We start from the raw sequence: 22790 nt of genomic DNA, 5'->3' as shown, positions 1-22790 counted from the left end.
TTTGAGAGAAAAAATCCAAAAGGAGTTTCCCACTGGTGGGAAACCAGCTTTTGCTATCATTTTCCAAATTTTGTGCACTGCCCTGCGAGCTCACCCCTGATTTCCATTGTTGATAGAAGTGGAAAATTTCAACCTTCATTTTGCAGATGCAACATTGAACTGCAAACCATTAATGTTCTAAAAGGCGTGTGTAAAATACTCCATGATACTGGTGCCTTAGCTAACCTTAGAGTAGGTGATCTGATCATGTTGCTCTAAATACACTTCAATAAAGTAATCTTTTAGCTGTGACAGCTGAGATGAGTAAGTCTGACAACGCCAGGTTTAAATCCAACCGATTTATTTGATAGTAAAATCAAAAACAGCTGGACTTAAACCTGGTGTTGTCAGACTTCTTACTGCATTTACCCCAGTCCAATGCCAGCATCTCCACATCATGACATCTGAGATGACTCAAGGTCATGAGCAGTACTATAAAAATGCACATTTTTTTTTCATGTGGTGGTTTTGCAATTAGTAAGAGAAAAAAAACATGGCTACATTGCATTCCCAGTTGGCACAAGGTTTGTGTTGTACTGTTTATTTATACAACCGTTCCTAGAGGTCATGTTGGGCTGTGTGCAATTCCAAGTGCCAATTTAAAACACAGGCAAGACAAAAAAGAAATCCCCAAAAAGGCAGTAAAAGGAAGTTTGAGTTCAACAATCTCAGGTTGACAGCAAAATGTTTCACGTTGTTGTCTGGTATGCCAGCATCATCCCACTCAGAAAACATTTTTGGGGTAGTTACCCATCCACAAAAGGCAGCTAGCTAGTCCAGCTCAGTAACAAGCCAAATAAGGCCATGGGTAAGAGGCCAATTGGAATTTTCTAGTCAGTCGGCTGGCTCCTTGTGATGTTCAGTGTTGCTGTAACTACTTGGAGCCAGGCAGCTAGCAGTAGACCAGGAAGCCAGCATTCTAGGAAGATTCCTACCTAACCCTGTCCCCACCCACACATCCCCCCCCCCCACCTACCTGGCCATGGCTGCCCTCCACAATGCTGGTCTTGGTACCTGTGACCATTGTTTTAGTTCAAATTTAACCAGACATACTGAGAAGGCATTTCAAAAGTGTGTTTGGGAAACATCCAATCTCTCAATTCCTGTTTCCATGATGAAAACCTGGCTCATGGATTTAACATTAAAGGGAAGGCAAAAGGACTATACAAGTTAGACAAGGACAAATGTGAAGTAGTTATTCTTTCCCCAAAGAATAATACATCCATAATTTGTTAATTTGTGTGGTGAATGCTGATTAAATCTTTACCTTCATGAAAGAGTGGAACTGCTTTTTGCCTGAGGCAGAGATCACATTGTACAAGAGGTAGCTCCTAATAATACAAGTCAAACTACACATTACTTGTAGGGTAAGGAGTCACAAAGTGATGCCCAAATGTGTCACTACTGTATAAAAGCTAGATGGATGGTTTGGGCTTCATGTCAATTATTTTTGTATGTTCATTAGTCATTACTCTTCCCCCACACTCCCCAGCTTCTCCTGGTGTTCATCCAGCTGTTGGTGGTCCGTAGTCTTCCAATGCACCAAGTCTACTGTCTGGCGAAAGTATCTGTTGCCCACATACAGTTGGTGATTCTTGTCCCTGTGAACAAATCCAAAAGAAAAACAAGAAGAATGGAAAATACTCTCAAGTAGGGTTGATAGTTCTTTTGTTGGTAATGTCAGAACTCATGCAATCTTCCCTCACACCTGTATGTTTCTTCCCTTCATAAGGCCTTAGCAGCTCAGGAACTTCAGCAAATCAATATCTGGAACAGAACTGGATTTCACCTCAGTTTTTGTTGCTAGGTGGTGTTCTATTGCTTCTCTTCCCTGTACATCTGAGATGTGTGCAAGATCAGTGGGTGGTACTTCAACTGTTACTGTCTTCAGTTTGGAGATCAGGTTTTTCCTCAGTCAAATTTATTTTCTCCAATTGTTTCAGTGGGTGTTCCAAGAGCTTCTGCTGACTTGCCTTCTGACCTTCTAGTTCCTGCATCGGGTTGTTGTAGGTTAATGCTAGGCCCTTCAGAATAATCAGGTGGATTGGTATCCTGGTCACCTCTTCATTCATCCTCTCCAAAAGGAATGTGCAATTTCTAGACATTCCTCTTGTGGCTGCAGGTATGGAGTGTTTTCCAGGAAGACCGGCTCATGCTGTCTGTTTCAACTTGGAATCCAGCAGGTGAATAAAGGAGCTGCAACTCAATACAAGCCTCTCTGCTCGAGAGAAAATGAGGATGAATAGGATACAGAGTTCTCTTTCATTATATCAGAACACAACAGTCAGCAGCCTTTATGCCTTCAGCAGAGTGGCCTCAGGACTGTAGAACCAAATGGTAGGTAGCTGGGGAAAGACATGGGTCAGCCAATGCATTGTACTGGAAAGAAGTGACACTTGTGCTCCAGAGTCTAATTTAAAATTTGCCTTGTTTGTGGCCATTGACCGATAATATCTGTGCTCCACAAATTCCTCTTGGACTTTGCAGTCTTGCCCAGAAAAATGCATGTCACGTTTGTCAGTACGTTTCACTCTGAACTGGAGTTGAAAGATTTAGTTTATGGTATGCTGCTTTAAAAATTGTCCCTTCTCCTGCAGGAATGGCATTGTGTTCATGGCAGGACAGTCTTTGAGCCAATGGTGTTATCTTGCACTGTAATGGGAGCAGTGGATAACAGTAGTGGCCACTTTCTCTTCATTCTGGTTTGGCTTTTTACTGAGGGCGCTGGTACCTCTATTGTTCACAAACTGGACTGAATCAGTAGTCTGACCCCACAAAGCATCACTGTCACATAGGATTAAATCTTAGTTCTGCTTCTGGAGTTCAGACTGTCTCACCTAATTGAACTGCCTTAGACAATGTTAGAGCCCCCTTGGACTGCAGGGAAAAAAAAATCAGATAAAAGTTTCATCAAGCACACCCTCCACAATGAAGTCTCAGATGAGTTCACCCACACTCCTATCACCTAAACAATACCATGTCATTTATGAAAAAGTAATGTTTTCTCTGGATTCCTGAGTGTGCCTTTTATTTATTTTCTACATACAACTATGTACAGGGATAAATAGGCTTGAGGCTCATTCCAAACCATATCTCGGTGTGCTCTGACCATGCATGGTCTACAAATATTGCATCTAAGGCTGCCAACTCTGGTTAAATGCATAATGGGAGTGTTTTTAAGAATCACATGACCCCCCTCCCCCCATCTCTACACTGCTGCTGTTCTGCTTCCACATGTTGACTCCTGCCTTCCCTTATCAATTGCAAAACAAACATTGTTGTTAGATAGGATGGTAGTTGTCAAGCAGATTTTCCCACCACTGACTCCACCACCTTCACTTTGTCTCGCAATGCTTCTATCATTAAAAAATGAACTTCTCAAAAAAGATTAAAAATAATTTTAATACCCTATGACTTTTCCCCTGGATTGCTCATAGCAATGTCCAGATGATCGCTGTTTAATTTCTGGAGACTCTGGGGCTTTCTCGTAAGTCAGCAATCCAAACCACATCCAAGAATCAGGAAATGGGTGAAATGCAAGAAAAACAACACTACTTAGAATATAATGCAGAATCTGATATCAAGTTAAATCTGATATATATCAGCATCTTTCACTGTTCTTGACTGCGAGCTACATTTTCCACGAAGGCCACATTTAGAAAGGATTTCTGGCAAAGGCAAACTCATTTTTTTATTAAGGCCACATGGCAATACAACTACGAAACCCAGCATGAGTTTGTTCTTAGAATCCCTGCAGTGCAGGAGGAGGCCATTTAGCTCATCAAGTGTGCATAACTCTACAACAGGGCATCTTACCCAGGCCCTCTCTCGTGAACCTTCAGATATTTACCTCATTAATCTCCCTAACCCACACATCTTGGGACACTCAGGGGCAATTTAGCATGGCCAATTACCTTACTTGCACATCTTTGGATTGTGGGAGGAAACCAGAGCACCCGGAGGAAACTCTGGCAGATACAGGGAGAATGTACAATCACCCAAGGCTAGAATTGAACCTGGGTCCCTGCTGCTGTGATGCAGCAGTGCTAACCACTGCTATAAACAAAACATTGAGAATTTTGTTTGTGTTCCTTGATTTTATTATAACCAAATCACCAACTTGGCATTTGCTACTGACTTTGAAAATACCAATGAGATAACATTGGGAAAAGTAACAGAATACAAGTCATCACAGATCTGCTGGGCCATTTGCTGCACTGTGTACTGTAATTAACAAATTATTGTTGGAGGGCAGGAGGGAGGATATATGCAGGTACGTCAAGGCAAGTTACAATGCTGAAGCAGCTTAAAAAGTTAGCTTGCAGATGGACCATTTAACATTAATATAATTGATGATAAACAGCAAATGAAATACAATTAGTCAAGATGACCAACTTTCAATATTATCCTCATTAAATTCAGCCTACTTTGTTCTGATATTCAATCCAATTAACTACCCTACGATAAGAAAATGCCACTGACACATACAATTCATTAATTTATTTTTTAGGTTGGTCAGATAATAGAACCCTCCCCACCCCACCTCCCAAACAAAATACCTCAACCAACTCAGGAGACCTCAAACTCTTAACCACTTTAAGTTATCAGTCTAGCCTCAGGGAAAATAGCACAGACTGCATTAAAATTCCTCCACACCAGCCTGTCATTATCCTGAGAAGATACAAGACCAGCCAGAGCACTAAGCAAGGGGGCTAGAATTTACAACTTAGACATTTTAAAAATCTGACCACAATCCAATATTAGTTGATTTGCATCAATAATGCAGGCCCAAAACCCAGACCAATAAATGCTGTTCATTTGTCCCAACAACATAGGGTAGCAGAAGAGTTATCTGCATGAGCTGCTTTAAAAGCACACATTTAATACTCAATCATTGGAAATCACAGACTTTGCATTTATTGGCTTTAACATAATGTAGGCAGACAGTATAATTTAAAAGGCATCAATATAGTGTTTTGAAGTCACTGTATTACAGTGTATTAAAGTCTTCCATGGCAGAACTTTCAATTATGGTGCTGTTTGTAACTTCTTACTTTGTCTACGTAGTTTCAAAATTAGTGGAAAGAGAATGGCATTACAATGAGGTATAGCAATAGCTTGAGCTCTCTAGCCAGCTAGGGGTGTAGTCACCTCAAATAGAATTCACGCTTAAAAAATATTCATACTGTTCATACTTTTCCTAGGCTGATTGGGCTTTAACATTGCTGACTGATGTGCTTGCTGTACATTTTTGCTTTAATTTAGGACTGTGAAGACAAATAGAGCCCTTCATGTCACAAGAATTGACGTCACTTCAATAATATTTGATGAAACCATGTAGTATGTTGCAAGCTCACTAAAATCAATGACTACTGTGGCTCCAATCAGACTTTTATCCAGTGTTTGAAGAATTTTTAGTACCTAAATTAGAATGCAAGCAATTCTGTATTTATAATCTGTATGGTGTGTGGTGGTTGTAATCTTGGAGATATGTAGTACAGTTGAATTTTGGATTCTTAAGGCACATTGGAAATATATTTTTCTACATATTCTGTTTGGATTACAACACATTATTTAAAGAATACCAACAGAGAACTTTTCCAGCAGTCTTGTTAATAATATATGTCACGTTTCCCGACCCTGCCCCACCAACACCATCCCCTCCACCCCAACTCCACTCTGTACTGTGGCTCTACCCCAAATATAATTTCTCCTCAAATCCACAGAAGCTACTATTTTGAGAACCTGGATCTCCCTGTATGATCTTTCCTCAAAGCTAGTAACACTTGTTTCCACATCAAATATTCTGGACTGGTTTGCAAGGCAAGGAGGGAAGGTTAAAAAACAACAGTATACTGCTATGAATGAACTGAACATGCATTTTGATGAAATACTAATGCACTTTTGCAGAGCAAATGCTCATTATACATTGTGGTAAAGACTCAAATTGCATTTGAGGAAAATAAACCTGTCACATTGATTTATATATCTCATTCTCACCTCCCTGAAATTCAGCTTCCCATCAAAATCCTCATCCACTTCTTTGATCATTTTTTTCAGGCCAATGTGAGTCTGAGGAGCTCCGAGTTTCTCCATCATTAACTTTAGTTCCATTAAGTCAATGAAGCCATCTTTTCCAGAGTCATAGCTGCAGATGGTTACAGAAAACAATGAGTTAGTTATAAGGCCCCCTCACATTTGGGTCAGAAGGGGGATGGGTGAAGAGGAGAAAGAGAAGAGAGATATGAAAAGAGATGGAGAAAAATTAGAACATACATCAAAATAAATTATCTGCTATTTCAGTACTGCCAAGTTCCTAATTGAGTTTGATTTCAAGCAATTACTGAACTATACCACAAGACACTTGCTTACCCATCCATTGCAGTCTCAAGCTATAAAGAAAAAAATCACTACAGGAATTAATTTATTTATCGAAGATGCTTCCTAACAGAACAAGATACTGAATAATTAAGACTCTAACGAGCATTTTAATAAGAGAAGGGAAGTAATGAAAAGATGATAATGCTAGTTTATGAGGAAAGACTTGATACCAGAACCATTTCCATTACAGATAAGCGGTGGCGATTCAAGATATTAAAATTATGAATTGTTTTATCTTTCCTTATTCACTTCATTAATTCTATTGCTTTGAGTGATAAAAGTATAATTAAACGATAAAGGAAGAGAATTTTATACAGGAATGTTGGAGCTTCAACTAATTTGCCACAGTGAATAGCTGAATTAGAGACCACTGGATCTTAAAGAAAAATTAAGAAATATTTGAGCAAAAAGAAAACTACAAAAATCTGGCAAGAGAGAGAATGGCGGTGAGATTAATTTGTGGCTTGCTCCAGCAAGGAGACAGAGGCAATGGCCTTGTAATATTATCGCTAGACTATTAATTCAGAAATCCTGCTAGTGTTTGAGGACCTCGGTTCAAATGCTGTTACAACAGGATCTATTACGACAGATGGTGGTATTTGAACTCAAATTAAAACAAAATGGAATTAAGAATCTACTGATGTCAGTTGTAGTAAAAACCCATCTGGTTCATTCATGTCCTTAAAAGGAAGGAAATCTTCTGTCCTTGCTTGGTCTGGCCTACTTGGGACTCCTGAGCCACAGCAAAGTAGTTGACTCTCAACTGCCCTCAGGCAACCAGAGATGAGCAAAAAAAGCTGGCCAGTCAGCGATGCCCATGTCTGAAGAATGAATAAAAAAATTGACAGCATTGATAGTATCTTTCCTGACCACTGAATGTCCCAAAGTGCTTTAGAGCTAATGACTAGTGATTGCTGTAACATAGAAAATGGGCAACCAATTTGCATATAGCAAGCCCCCACAACATCAGAACAGTTTCGCTGATTAGAAGAACTCATTTTTCTCCATCTAGTGATAACATGAATGAGATTTAAGAGCAATGTGGCCAATAAGTATTACAAATAAAATGATTTTTGGTTAAAGTAAACCAGCCAATAGCTTGAATGGGTGAATTAAGACTAATTATGTATGGATCGAGTAACAGACTTTAATTCTCCACTTCTACTCAATAGAGCAAATAGTCAGATATCTCTAAATTTCCTGATATTCCATATGCAGCACTCAAAAAAAAATCAATTTCCCTGCAAGTTTTCTGAAAGAATGCATTTCAGTTAGCAACAAGTGTGCACCACCTACCAAGATAACAGTTTATATCAAAGCAATAATGTCAATAGAAAATTTGAGAAATAATATAGAAAAGTGAAAAAACAGCATGCCTGCTTGGGAAAAGATTATATTGAATATGATAGTTAGCACAGCAAATGTTCATAAACAGCAACATTAATCTTCAAAAAAAGAGCAGCAAGGAAGAAGTTCCACATGTTTAGCTAACAATTCAGTTGCTTGCACATTAACCTTTTAGGCACGGGACTCAGCCATTAACTTAAATGTTGCCAGTGTGGGTTAGAGGAATCTCCTTTCTTACTAAATCTTGTAGATCAGGAAAGGAAATGATTAATTTTACCAAATACATTCAATCTTTATTCAAATTGTCAATAATTAAATTCCCTAGCTTTCCAGTAAAAGTTCCTGGCGCATTAGGATGATGCAACAACACTAAGGTGGAACAGGAGTGGACTAAACTATTCTATGAAGGCAGGTTTAGTGTACAAAGAAATAACAGTTTCAGTCTTACTACTGTCATAACTTTGTTTAAAACTGAATAACCCACCGCTTAGACAAGTCATCAGGTGACATTAACCATGTGCCAAACATTACAACAGAAATTCATTGCTCTTCTTGGAGCAGCATGGTGGCACAGCGGTTAGCACTGCTGCCTCAGTACCCGGAACCTGGTTTCGATTCCAGCATTCTCCCAGTTTCTGCGCGAGTTTCCTCTGGGTGCTCCTGTTTCCCCTTGATCCAAAGTTGTTCAGGTTAGGTGGATTGGCCATGGTAAATTGGTGGAGGTTACAGGGATCAGGCGGCAGGGGGGGGGGGGGGGGGGGGGGGGGGGGGGGAGGTGAGCGTGGGTAAAATACTCTATTGGAGAATTGGTGCACACTTGAGCCGAATGCCTCCTTCTGCAGTGTAGGAATTCTATGATAGTTACCTTTGCACTGAAAGCAGAGTATTTCTTTTAATCAACTTTTCAAAATGTGTAACTGGTACAAATATAGTTTAGCTCCTACTTTGGTAAAACATTGGCTGCCTTTCCTGTCAAAGACATAGACACTGCTATTACATATGGATCAGCAATTTCAAACAAAGGGAAGTTGCACAGTTAAGCTCAAACTATCTAATAGTTGCTTCATGGAAATGGATTTTTATTGTTAGACTCCCCATTAAAAAGGTGCGGTGTGTGTTAGAGACAAAGTAAACTCAAATTCTTACCAATTCCAGTACAGGTACCCATTAATGGAGAGAGTGCAAATTCCTAGCATCCAATCCCCTTGGCACTGATGACTAAACGATTAGTAGTGTTGCATCACATTCCATTCAGGGTTTAATAGTTGTTGGAGATTTTGTTAAATACAAAATCTTAAGAATACAGAAAAATTCAGAGCAGTGGGTAATCTTTTGTTCCATTCTGTCAGTGCCTGGCACCTCAATTGTTGGTTGATCATCATCTTGGATTACAAAAATAGGCAGGACAGTAAGTTGCAATGAGGAAATGAGAACCCTATAAATAGATATAGATAGTAAGGAGAGTGGACCAAAATGTGGCTGATGGAGTTTAACGTGGATAAGTGTGAGGTCATGCATTTTGGTTGCAAAAATGGAAAGGCAAATTATCTAAATGGGGAGACACTTCGGGGTCCTCTGGTTCAGAGGGCTCTGGGTGTCCTCATTCATGAGTCACAAAACCAGCATGCAGGTACAGTAGATAATAAAGAAAGCAAATGGAATGTTGGCATTTATAGCTAAAGGAATAGAATATAAAAGATAAGGAAGTTTTGTTGCAACTATACAAGGCATGGTGAGACCACACCTGTAGCATTGTGCAGTTTTGGACCCCATATTTAAGGGAAGGTATAGTGGCATCAGAAGCAATTCAGTGGTGGTTCAGAAGATTGACTCGAGATGAGGGGTTTGTCATGTGAAGACAGATTGAACATTTTAGGCCCAACCTCTGGAATTTAGAGGAATGAGGGGAGATCAAATTGAGGTAGTCATGATAAAAGGTATGGCTGAAGTAGAGGTGGAGCAGGTGTTTCCACTGGTGGCATTTGAGGATGAGGGGTAGCAAATTCAAAACAGTTGAGAAACTATTCCCAAAGGGTTGAGAATCTGTGGAATTTGCTACCCTAAAAGGATTTGGATGAAATGGGTTGAAAGGTTACAGGGAAGGCAAGAAAATGGGGATGAGAAACAAATCAGTCATGATTGAATGGCAGAGCAGACTTGATGGGTCAAATGGCCTAATTCTGCTCCTATATTTTATGAACTTGGATCAGTACATATCCATTATTGTCACGATAACTAGCATTGCTTTGCTCTGACTCTGTAGGTGCTCAAGTGTCATTTACAGCGCATGCCCTTTTGTCCACAAGGGGCATAAATGAAGCTTTGGTGCTACAAGATTAAAATCTGTGCTGAAGCTTATAGCTTACATGTCAATTGTAGCTTATAACCTTTGTTTAAATGTACACCAAAATATACAGAATAGAATATTGGACCTCGTGTTATATATCTTCATAACAAATGAGATTAGACTGATCGGACCAGTTCTAATAATTGTTTGCTTTTATCATCCAATTTATTCAGCATTTTGAATGAGGAATATTTAGTTATTTATAACCTTTGTTGCTCATTCCTGGAACTTTGCCAGTCTCCTAGATCCTCAAGTTATTTTTAAATGCTGATCAGTGCCTATTCATAAGTGAGAACAGGCCAAGGACTGGTGATAAACCAGTTACTCTCTGGTCCTTGACAGGGCTTCAGTCATATCAAAAATAGTAGGATTTTTTTAGCCTTATTGTGGAATTTAAAAAAACAGTAAAGCTGTAGAATCTCACGTGCCATTTCTGCCCAGCATGTAAGCGTTTGTCAACCTTTCTTCCTTTTCTCAGCTCTTTTATAAGCTGCTGAATTTAAGTATGTTGAGTGTACACAGCATGTGTTGAAGTTTCAGCTGCTGACCTTTTTCCATTCTTCTTCCTCTCTCCTCGGTTAAAGGTCAAAGGCTTTGGGTTAGAGGGTCATTAGTAGCAGCACAAATCTGGAAACATAATTCTTGCAAACAGTTTTGAAGGTAGACTGACTGTCTTTCTCAGTGACTTGAAGTATGCATCATAGATGGCACATAATAATGTGGACAAATTTAATGGACCAAGAGCTAAAAGTTGTCAGATCTCTAGTAAAAAGAGTGTATAATGGCAGAAAATTTACAGCAATGGTGACATAGATAAGAAACTGTTATGCTCCCATAACATCCAGTGGAGAATTCCTGCCACAATTTAAAAATAATTAAACACAATGGTCAGAATTCCCCCATTTGGAGATCAAGAACAGTGGCGGGTGGATTCAGCAGCGCATCGCCTGCCAACCAGAGTGGCAAGGATTCCACACTAGATTCTGCGCTTGGAATCTTACTAATTATGCGTAGACGATTTTCCCTCCATCTCTATCAGTTGTCAGCCTGCTTTGTTTGCAGCCAGCTGCAGGGTTCAACAGCCCTGTCGCAGTATTTAAACTGCAGTCCAGCACACCAACACCACCTCTCCCTCTCCTCCACTCTCCCCCCCCCCCGAAACAAGCCCATCACTTGAGGTAAGATGCCCATGCCCCACTTAGATCTTTGCTCAGACTCTGGAGGCAGCACAACATTCTGCCTCAAAGTTACATAAGAACATAAGAAATAGGAGCAGGAGTAGGCCATCTAGCCCTTCGAGTCTGCCCCGCCATTCAATAAGATCATGGCTGATCTGTTGTGGCTCAGTTCCACATTCCCGCCCTCTTCCTATAACCCTTAATCCCCTCTTATCAAAAACCCATCAACCCGCGTCCTAAAAATATTTAGCGAGGCAGCCTCCACCACTTCAACGGGCAGAGAATTCCAGAGATTCACCACCCTTTGAGTGAAGAAGTTCCTCCTCAACTCCGTTCTAAACCACCCCCCCTTTATCTTGAGGCTGTGCCCCCTAGTCCTACTATCCTGAGCGGGAAGAGTCTCTCCACCTCTGTTCTATCCATCCCATTCATCATCTTATACGTCTCAATGAGATCTCCCTCATTCTTCTAAACTCTAACGAGTACAAGCCTAGTTTATTCAGCCTCTCCTCATAGCTCAACCCCCTCAACTCCGGCATCAGCCTAGTAAACCTCCTCTGCACTCCCTCCAAGGCCAAAATATCCTTGTGTAAGTACGGTGCCCAAAACTGCGCACAGTACTCCAGCTGCGGCCTCACCAATGCCCTATACAGCCGCAGCAAGACCTCCCTACTTTTATATTCAAAAGTTGCTGGGGGTGGGTGGTGTTATTACACAAACAGGATTCTCATGTACCCAAACCCAGATGCACTTTCATAGTTGGACAGGCAGGGTTTAGATTGGAAACCCACCCTCTATTAAAGCCTTTAAATAGCCACTTAGTGATCACTTAAGGACCTTTTTCCAACCAACCTCAATTTTTAAAAGTTCTTCAAATCTTTAAAGTTCTACCCTTGGAAGTCTTCATCCATCCCTTTCCAGTAAGTGATTTTCTGACCTTGAGCTTTTAATGCAGCCTTATTGGGGGTCCAGCTTCCCTCCACCTTTCAGTGTTTGTCTTAATTATCTACCTTATTGCCCCTTGCCCAAATCACCCCTTCAACACGTCACTCTCCCTTTCCCCACCTCTGTTCAAACTTCAGATCTTTGATGCAGTGGCTGCATGAGTTCCATAGTACAGTGCTATTCAACACTGGTATGAAGCACTGGAGGTGGTGTGGGGCAGAGGGGAGAAGACCCCTGTACTCCCTAACCCGAAGCTCTGTACCCGAACCAAGGCAGATGCAATACTGAGCTGGGGTAGTGACTCAAGAGGATCCATGAATGCAGCAACACAGTGCTTCCATGAAGACCAGCTTGGCATGGAGATGAAGGGCAGAGACCAGTCTGCCCAGAGTGGTGAACAGCACGTCAAGAGCAAAACAGCACTATGGCAGTTGTTGCACTCACCCAGAAGTCTCGAATGAACTGAGGACTGCCTCACGTACACTACTCTTACCAATCGGGTTTGATACCAACAAGATTTCCCACTGGCAAGATGCAAGACTTGAAGATATAATGGGTTGCTGGAGGGCAACTGTTTTAATGAGCATTTATAAAGATACAAACGAATGCAAATAGAGTTTGCACCAGCAGGAAGACTGACCCACATTAACTTACCACTGGGAGAATTGTAATTTGGTTTCACCCTGTCGGGTTTCCGGCCTTTAGCTTCTTGCCAGATTCTCTGCTCCCACCACCACCACAAAACACATCATCATGGGGGTGGGGTGTTGGGAGAATTCCACCCAATGTAGTGAGCACATACGGATTGGGAGCAGTGCAGCAAAGTGACTAATATCTGACTGAAGTCCCCAGTTTCCAAATGAAGTTTCTGGTACAATAGTTTGATGCAACAACCCCGCTTGAATTAGAACAGGAGTGTGACAATTTCCATACATACTTCATTCCTCAGGTGTAATTTATCTAGTACACACTGTTCAAAACAGTTCCATGAGTTCATCTTATGAGGGCACCCCTATTGCATTTAAAGGATTGTGAATCACTAATTCTTAAAAAGATGCACTTTCATTATGGCTTAGAGTGTTCTTCCTCATAATAGTTGGCAGTTTGGAAACCAAATCAGAATTTTTAATTTGATGCATTGAAAGCATTAGTAAATTTATTCATTTTAGTGCAATGGTAAGAGGCCAAAGTGCTGAATTCAGATAATCTATTATGGTGTGTAATTGAATTGCTACAGGATGTTCTCAGGGCCACAACCAATCTAAGTTGCTATGCAGATATTTTCATTATAGTAACCCTGCAGAAAATATTAAGATGCTGAGGGGGTTAATCAATTCATATGTGCTGCTGGACAGAAGTATAAAAGTAAAGATTTATTCACAGGCTGAGAAAAGGATTAAAACATTACACAGAAAACATTCTTCATTCATAAAGGTTTTCACTCCAGCTCTGACATTTATAAATAGATTCTTTCATGTCTTGCGAGGGGCCCAGTCGGGGAAGCAACTGGCTCCTGTTTAAAAAAAACGACCTGCATCTAAAGCAATGCGCGCAACTGCACTCAGCATTTCTGTTCCTCCATTCCCACATACTGTCGTCAGCTTTCTCGCTGTAATCTAAGTGGAATTCAGTTAGAACAATGCAGCTGCTTTATCTGCCATTAGCAGAAAGTGGTAGCAATTGCTAACAAAAATCAAAGAACGTTTTATCCATCTAAGCCCTTTACTATTACATTCTCCCACCTACTTCAATATGCCAAGATTCATGGCTTTCAAAGATTGTTTAAGGGTCCAAAAAAAAAACAGACATTGCTTTGTACTTCCAATTTCTTTACAACGATGCGGTGCATAATGATTTGTGCTAACCGGGGTGACTCGAGTAGTAAAAAGGTACACAGAATTTCTGGTCTCTATCCAATGACAAAAAAGGATGCCAAAGTTTAAACTTGTTCCTGCTCCCTTTTCAGAACAGGTGCTGATGTTCTCCCTCAGTCTCTCCCAATTCAGCTGTAAGACAAAACAACCTTTTGCTGATGAGGGTTTATTTTTAAATTTCCGAGCAATTTTCTGCATGAAAAGAGAAATGAGAGTTTTGTTTTGGAAAGAAACCACAAGCATTTCCAAGGAGAAATGACAATTAAAATATGACCGTTTAAGCAACAAGAAATTCTTGCAAGCTCATGAGTTCTTTTTTCCAAATTTATAATGTTACTTTAATCATTGAGAGGAAGAAACTTCAAATTTGCCTGAGAATGGTGTAGTCTGTTATAAGTTAAATCCTCACGAGGCAAAAATGTGCTAAACCAAAAGAAAGCCACATGAATTAACTTCTGATAAAACTCAAGAATTATCATGTCGGCAGAGGAGTGTGCGGCATGGAGCTTGATTACAAAGATCACATTGCACACTTTATAGATATCTAGGCCATGTGTGCATTCAGCAGCATGCACCATAACGTTTCATATATAAAAAGTTTATTTATTAGTGTCACAAGTAGACTTACATTGACACTAATGAAGTTACTGTGAAAATCCCCTAGTTGCCACTCTCCAGCACCTATCCGGTTACACTGAGGGAGAATTTAGCATGGCCAATGCACCTAACCAGCATGTCTTGGGGAGAGAGAGAGAGAGGGGAGAGAGAGAGAGAGAGGGGAGAGAGAGAGAGAGAGAGAGAGAGAGGGGAGAGAGAGAGAGAGAGAGAGAGAGAGAGAGGGGGGGGGGAGGAGAGGAGGAGGGGGAGGGGGGGGGAGGAGGAGGGGGGGAGGGGAAGAGGGGGGGGGAGGGGTGTTGGGGGGAGACAGAGGGGGGTGAGGGGGGGGGGGGGGGGAAAAGAGGGGGGAAGAAAGGGAATGTGAAGATGCTGCACAATGACCCAAGCAGGGAACTGCAACTGGGTCCCTGGTGCTGAGACAGAGCAGTGCTAACCACTGCCACAGCACCAATCCTAGAAAAAAATTTGGATAAGGTTTGAAAATGGACATGGGGATCATGACATGCAATTAAATTGCACTCACTCATTCTTTCCAACACGTTGTCTGCTAATTATAATGCTACATTTGTAGCCCAGCACTAAAATATGCAATTGAACAGCTGTACTCAGGACAAAGCTTGTGCAAGGCTACCATAACTTAAGGTAAACCTGTGTGTCTGGAGATGTGCCTGCACCACTTAGAGGGCAAGTGCATTCTGGATGTAGCAAGTGCTGAAAGTGGCTGAGGAAAGGATATGTAAATATAGCACAATAATGGAGAGGGTGCACTCCAAGCTTCTCTTTTGCAGCTTTGGAGGTGAATAGGAGGAGAGTGATCCTCTGCCAAAGCCCTCCAGGCAGAAAGCAGTTGCTGTTATTGCCAGGTGCATAGCCCAAGGACTTGGATGCAGTGCAAAAAAGGTTCAACAACTTCAAATGGAGCAGTCAAGGTCAGTGAATGCTTCCTCAAATGCCATGATTGTACAACTGAAGCATTAGCCACACACTGGCCGGAACTTCATTTATTCACACCATCATGATCTTCTGGTCCTGCTGACGGCATACCCCCCACCTTGAATTTCACGGCAGTGAGGGGTGTATTCAAAAAGGAAACTCCATTGCCAGCGGTGGGACCAGAAGATCCTGCTGCTGGCCAATGGTGGCCATTCCGACACCATGACAGGTTGCATGGAAAATCCCACCCACAGACTCTGCACACGGCCCCTTCACTCACTCACCAATAAATCTAATCATTGACAGTGATGGATGAACGAAGCTGTACCTCACCATCACTCCACATCTCAGACTTTGTGCACACTGCCAGCTTTTCAACCATGGCAGAGACTTCATCTAGCAGATTTCACGACACTCATTTCCTTCCATACTGCATGACAGGCTGGCAGGCAACTGCAGAAAGACCACCAAACCAGTGGGGCAGGCATGACTGCATGCCCTCACCCAGATGGAGGAGATTAAGTGAGCCAATATTAGAGTGCCCATGGCGGTGACCAGTGGCAGAACTGAAATCACTGAAGCTGAAAGTTTACTCCTAAGCAATCCTTCTCATGTCCCACTTCCCCTGCACCTTGCTACCACCCACCCCATTCCTTCCCTAATTGCAACTCTGTCTTTCTGCTAACTGATACCCAAAATCTGCCACCTGGCCAGGAAGTGAGAAAGTTGGAACTACAAGATGAACAAGAAATTGATAAACACCATCACTTGATCTCACTAGCAGCCAAGAACAGATACCCACATTATACACGTTCTAGAGAATAGTTTTTAGGTAGGATCCATCCATGGAGAGACAGTTTCTGCACAATGGTAACCCCAAGATGTTGATGATGGGGGATTCAGTGAGGGAAATGCCATTGACTGTCAGGAGATGATTAAATTCTCTTGATGGAAATGGCCATTCCCTGGCATTTGTGTAGTATGAATGTTGCTTGCCATTTATTTTCCCAAACCTGAATATTGTTCAGGTCTTGCTGCATATGGACCTGAACTGTTTCAGAAAGACATGAACTGCTTCGAGTTTAAAATGGTATTGAACATTGTGCCGTCATCTGTGAACATCCCCACTTTTGCCTTCTGCTGGAGGGAAGGTCATTGACGAAGCAGCTGAAGATGGTTAGACCTAGCACACAACCTCAACTCCTGCAGTGATATCCCAGAATCGAGATGACTGATCTCCAATCACCACAACCATCTTTTTGTGCCAGGTATGACTAACCAGTGGAGGATTTTTCCCCTTAATTCAGTTTTCTAGGGTTTCTGGATACCATACTCAAACGCTGCCTTGATGTCACCTCGAGTTCAGCTCTTTCATCCAATTTTTAACCAAAACTGTAATGAGGTCAGGAGCTGAGTGTCCCTGGAGGAGCCCAAACTGAGCATCAGTAGGCTGCTGATTGCTGAGTAATTGTCGCTTGTTAGCACTGTTGATGACACTTCCATCACTTTGCTGATGATAGAGTAGACTGATGGGGCAGTGATTGACTGGGGTGGATGTATCCTGCTTATTGTGGACAAGGCATACCTGAGCCATTTCCACATTGTTGGGTAGATGTGTGGCATGGTTAGCTCTGGAGCACTAGTTTTCAATACAATTGCTGGAATGGCATGCTGCTTCCATTGTTTAGCACACAAGTAGCCTGATGTTGTAGCTTCACTAGGATGAGGCCTCATCATTTGCATTTCTAGGTCCCTCAATTCCTGCACACTTTAAAGCGATATAGGTTTATTAGCACAAGATCTAATGGTGTTCTCAATGCATCCCTGAATGGTACAAACACCTCACTGATTCATAGGAATCCTTGGCATGACCAATGTTGAGAAGATGCATTTGACAAAATGCTGAACAAATCAAGGAACTTTGCTGGTGTACTGTGAGTCTGTTGCTGGGATGTTCAACAAAGCACCTTGGCAAAGCTGAACTGTTGTCATCTTGAATGGTGGGTATTCACTGTGTGGCACCAGTAATAGTCTAAATTAGTGCCATCTCCACTGCTACCATATTGGAATCTGGATTCTAGCAAGAGGAGAGGAATATCAGGCTATCTACTGAAAAATTAATTTACATTATTTACAGTACGTACATAGTGAGCCATCAGGGAGGCAACTTGCCCCTCTGGGCTACCCATCTGCTCCTACAGTATCCAATACTCGACTGCCTGACATCAGTGCCACATAGATCAGAATATCCATTCTGTGAAACCTTTAGAGTTAGAAAGGTGAATGGTGAAATGAAGGTGTGAAACCTCCCAGTGCTGCACAGTGGCAGTGGTTAGCACTGCTGCTTCCCAGAGACTTGGGTTTAATTCCAGCCTCGGTGACTGTGTGGAGTTTGCATGTTCTCCCCATGTCTGCATAGGTTTCCTCCCACAATCCAAAGGTGTGCAGGCCAGGTGGTTTAGCCATGCTAAATTGTCCCTTACTATTCCAATGTATATTGGTTAGATGGATTAGACAGGTAAATGTGTGAGGTTACAGGGATATAGTGGGGAAGGGGGCCTGGGTAAGATAAGTTACGCAAAGTTGATGCGGACGTGATGGGCCAAATAGCCTCTTTTGCACTGTAGGGATTCTACGACGACAATTCATTTACTCAACAATCCAAGCGCACCATGCAGCAGAGCACACCTTTAGACTGCAGCATTGTGCTAAAGTTGGAGTTTGGTCACTGTGAATTTAAGGGATGATTTGTATCTGCAATCTAATCCCTTAAATTTAGCAAAGTTGCTCTTTGGGTTGAAGATGGGGAATTTTAGTTCAACTTTAAAACAGGGCTGATACAGGAATTAGTGAACAAACACATAGAAAATGCAGGATGTGGATAAACTGTGAAATTATCCACTTTGGACAGAAAGAATGGCAGAGCATTAGTTAAATGGTGATCAACTAGGAAATGTTGATGTACAAAGAGACCTGGGTGTCCTCATACATCAGAAACTGAAAACAAACAGTTAGGAAGGCAAATGATATGTGAGTCTTCATTGCAAGACTCAAGCAGTGGAACAAATGTCTTTGTGCAGTTGTATAGGGCCTTGGTGGTAGCACCTGGAGCAGTGTGTACAGTTTTGATATCAAGAAAGGAATACAGTAAAGGTTCACAACAATGATTCCTGGGATGGCAAGATTGTCAGATGTGAAATTGGGTCAACTGAGTGTATTCACTAGAAATTAGAAGGGAGATCCAAGAAAGAGATCTGAGGGGTGGACAGATGCCCATGGCTGAGGCATCAGGAACAAGGGATTATAGTATCAGGATATGGAGTATGGCCATTTAGGACAGATGATGGGAATCCTCTTCACTCAGAGGGTGGTGAACCTGTTTAATTCTCCACCACAGAAGGCTGTGGAGTCCAAGTCACTGAATATAATTGAGGAGGAAAGAGATTTCTAGACTCTAAAAAAAAAGGTGTCAAGAGGCATGGGGAGAGCATGGGAGTATGGCCTTGAGATAGGTCAGCCATGATCATATTAACAGTGAAACAGGTTCAAAGGGCCAAATGGCCTATACCTGCTCCTATTTTCTATGTTTCTATCATGAATTAGACATCAGCAATCTCAATCTACTGAACTGGTTTGGAAGCAAGTCATGCTCAATTCCATGGGACTGCCTAAGGAGGTGGATTACATCTTCCTATCTCTCCATTGACATCATGCTGCAGAACATTCATATAAACCTCACCTCTTTGCCTCCTATATTAGCTATCATTGGCAAATTTTGAAATTCTTTGTATTCCCAGATCCAGGTCATTCACATATAGCAAAATAAAGGAGTGGTCCTAACATTGATCTTGGGGAATATTGCTGTCTACCAACCTGAAAAATAACTATTTACTACAATTTTGCCGTTTTCTATCCTCAAACTAATTTTTTCATCTAGTTACGCACTGACCTTCCATGAGTCTCAATTTTGTTACATTGTCGTCTCTTCATATTCTGTCCCTTCTCTACCCCCCACCACAGCACTAAAGAGCAATTAGGGATGGGCAATAAATACTAGTCTAGCCAGCGGCACCCATATTTATGAATTAATTAAAAGGCTACTGGCTCCAAAAGATATGTCATTTGGAACAGCATATGTTCCATGCAGATAAAAGAATATTTCTTTCCTATGTCAAGATGTAGTATTTTTCAAAAGTATATTGCTTTGTTTTTGCTTCCATCACTTCAAGAGTTCTGATCTCTGGGGTCTTTGTTCCAACTAAAGTTGGATCCAAAGACATGCTTTGGCTTCGATAAATTCACCATATTCACAGAAATGAACTCCAGCTGTAGTTTGTTTATCCAGCAGTTGCTACATTTCTTACACTATTCCCTCCAGATAATGTATTTTCTTTTAAATTCACAAATGGTTGAGTGCTGTAGGGTCATTTCATTCTGGACATTAAAGTCAGATTGGAGGTAAAATTTGATAGCAATATTCTAAATGCCCATTTGAACTGGATATAATGGCCCAGTTATTCGCAAGCCTTGGGGGCAAGGAGATTTTAGGGAAGTTGACAAAGACAGAGACTGGGGACCATGCTGATCTCAGTAGCAGGGCCTTCCAATGCTGGACAACATGCCAAATAGACAACTTGGCAAGCAAGTTGAAAAGGATAGAAATTAAGACAAGAAACAGTGTGCTTATGACAAGTCACAGGCAGAAAATACAGTTGAGAACCAAGAGAAATAGAAATATAAAATAAAAGAGTACAATTCTTCAGGGTGTGCAGGAACAGAGGCCAGATGTAAATGTGCATGGATTACTGAAGGTGACAGAACAGGTGGGGTTCAATTAATAAAACAGTATCCTGGGCTTTATTAATTGGGACAGAGTATGAGCGCAAGGAAGTTATGCTGAACAAGACACTAGACCTCAGCTGGAGTATTGTGTAGAGTTCTGGCTGCCACACCATTGAAAGGATGTCAACGCATTGGAGTGCTGAAAGGTTTACAATAATGGTTACAGGGATGAGAACCTTCAGTTATGAAGATAGATTGGAGTGGTTGGGACTGTTCTCCTTGGAGAGAGGGAGAGAGGAAGAGAGATGTTCAAAATCACGAAGGGTCAGGGCAGAGTAAACAGAAATTGTTCCTGCTTGTAAAAGGATTGTTAATAAGGCACCAATTTAAATTGATTTATAAAAGAAGCAAATGTGATCACAAGACATAGGAGCGGAATCAGGCCACTCTACCATCGAGTCTGCTCCACCATCATGGCTGATAGGAGAATGGGATGAGAACTATGAGGAAAAAACATCTTTCACCAAATGGAATGCACTGTTGGAAGTATGGTGGAGGCAAATTCAATCAAGGCATTCAGTGATTAGTCAAATAGTAACAAAATGCAAGATACCAGGGAAGATACAGGGGAATGGCACTAAATCATAATGTTCATTTAGAGAGCTGGAGCAGACATGATGGGCCAGGTGGTATGCTTCTGTGCCATAACACCCATTTCTGAAGTTGGGGCAGCACCAATAGCAAAAAGCTTCTACCAAGCATTCTTAGAAACAGTTCCCAGCATTTGGATTGAGACCAAAGGCATGCTGGGAGCCTTACAGGCAGCACTCCTGATCTTCCTGATTCACATGCCAAAAGTTCACACCTTGGAGCAGGTAGTGTCTACTCCAGACCAGCCTTTGGAAATCCCACAGGTCAAGATTCTCCTTTATTTACTATTAAACGCAAGTCACATTGCCAATGATGCCATCAGGCCACAGCTTTGATGTGTTAAGGACCCCCATCTGCCTTTAGCGGGGGCTTCACTTGTGGCCCGATTTCTGCATCTTAAATTTAATGGAGCAGGAATGCTGGGTTAAAACTAAGGCCACTGAGTTTATAAATGTAGTGAACCTATCTTAAAAATGGACAAAAAGGCTTTACATGCTGGAAACATGCAGAGACAAAAAGAGGAAATATTGCAAGTCCATCACTAATTAAACCTAACATAGGAACTGGGAGGAGGAGGAGGCCATCTGGGCCTTTCAAGCCTGCTCTGTTATCCAATAAGATTATGGCTGATTTTTGTGGACTCAGCTTCTTACCTGCCTGCTCACCATAATCTTTAATTTCCCCTACTGTTCAAAAATTTATCATCCTTGCCTTAAAAGCATTTGATGAGGTAGTCGCAACTGCTTTGTTGGACATGGAATTCCACAGATTCACAACCCTGTGTGTGAAGAAGTTCCTTCTCAACTCAGTCCTAAATCTGTTTCCCCTTATTGAGGCCACAGCCCTTAGTTGTAGTGGAAACAACTTAGCTGCTTCTATCTTATCTATTCTTTTCATATGTTTCTATAAGATCTCTCCTCATTCTTCTGGATTCCAATGAATATAGCTCCAGTCTACTCAATCTCTCAAGCCAACCCCCTCAACTCTGGAATCAACTTAGTGAATCTCTTCAGCACCTCCTCCAGTGCCAGCATATCCTTTCTCAAGCAAGGAGACCAAAACTGTACACAGTACTCCAGGTGTGGCCTCACCAGCACCTTAGACAGCTGTGACATAACCAACATTGCACTCATCTGCCAGACCCTTGACCACTCAGATTATCTATATCCCTTTGCATACTTTGCTCTGCCACTCATCTTAGCGTCATCTGCAAATTTAGACACACTACATTTGGTCCCCAACTCCAAATCATCTATGTAAATCGTAAACAATTGCGATCCCACTGATCTGAGGCACACTGATTGCCAACAAGAAAACACCCATTTACCCCCACTCTTTGCTTTGTTAGTTAACCAATCCTCTATCCAGGCTAATACATTACCCGTAGCACCATGTATCCTTTATCTTATACAGCTGCAATACAACTACCTGTTTTTAAACTCCATGCCCCCAGCAATGAAGGACAACATTCCATTTACCCCCTTTATCTTATGCAGCAGCCTTTGATGCAGTACATTGTCAAAGGCCTTCTTGAAATCCAGATACACCGCATTCACAGGTTCCTCATTGTCCACTGCGTACGTAATGTTTTCAGAATTCCACCAAATTATCAAATGTGATAGCCCTTCATGAACCCATGTTGCATCTTCCCAATGGGACAACTTATATCCAGATGTCACTATTTTTTCCTTGATA

At 41.6% G+C, this 22790-nt stretch overlaps 1 protein-coding gene across 1 annotated transcript in view; it reads right to left on the bottom strand.

Annotated features, from left to right (window-relative positions):
• The window catches only part of LOC145340954 (EF-hand domain-containing protein D1-like), a 127605-nt gene that overhangs the window by 27852 nt on the left and 76963 nt on the right, over window positions 1-22790 (bottom strand). The window contains exon 2 of the mRNA XM_080185565.1: window positions 6040-6187. Coding sequence (XP_080041691.1) covers window positions 6040-6187 — 148 coding nt within the window. The remainder of the gene's footprint in view (window positions 1-6039; window positions 6188-22790) is intronic.

The sequence above is a fragment of the Carcharhinus amblyrhynchos genome, chromosome 3, assembly GCF_965287045.1.
Source record: "Carcharhinus amblyrhynchos chromosome 3, sCarAmb.v2.hapA, whole genome shotgun sequence".
NCBI lineage: Eukaryota > Metazoa > Chordata > Chondrichthyes > Carcharhiniformes > Carcharhinidae > Carcharhinus > Carcharhinus amblyrhynchos.
This window is presented reverse-complemented; position numbering and strand designations above follow the sequence as displayed.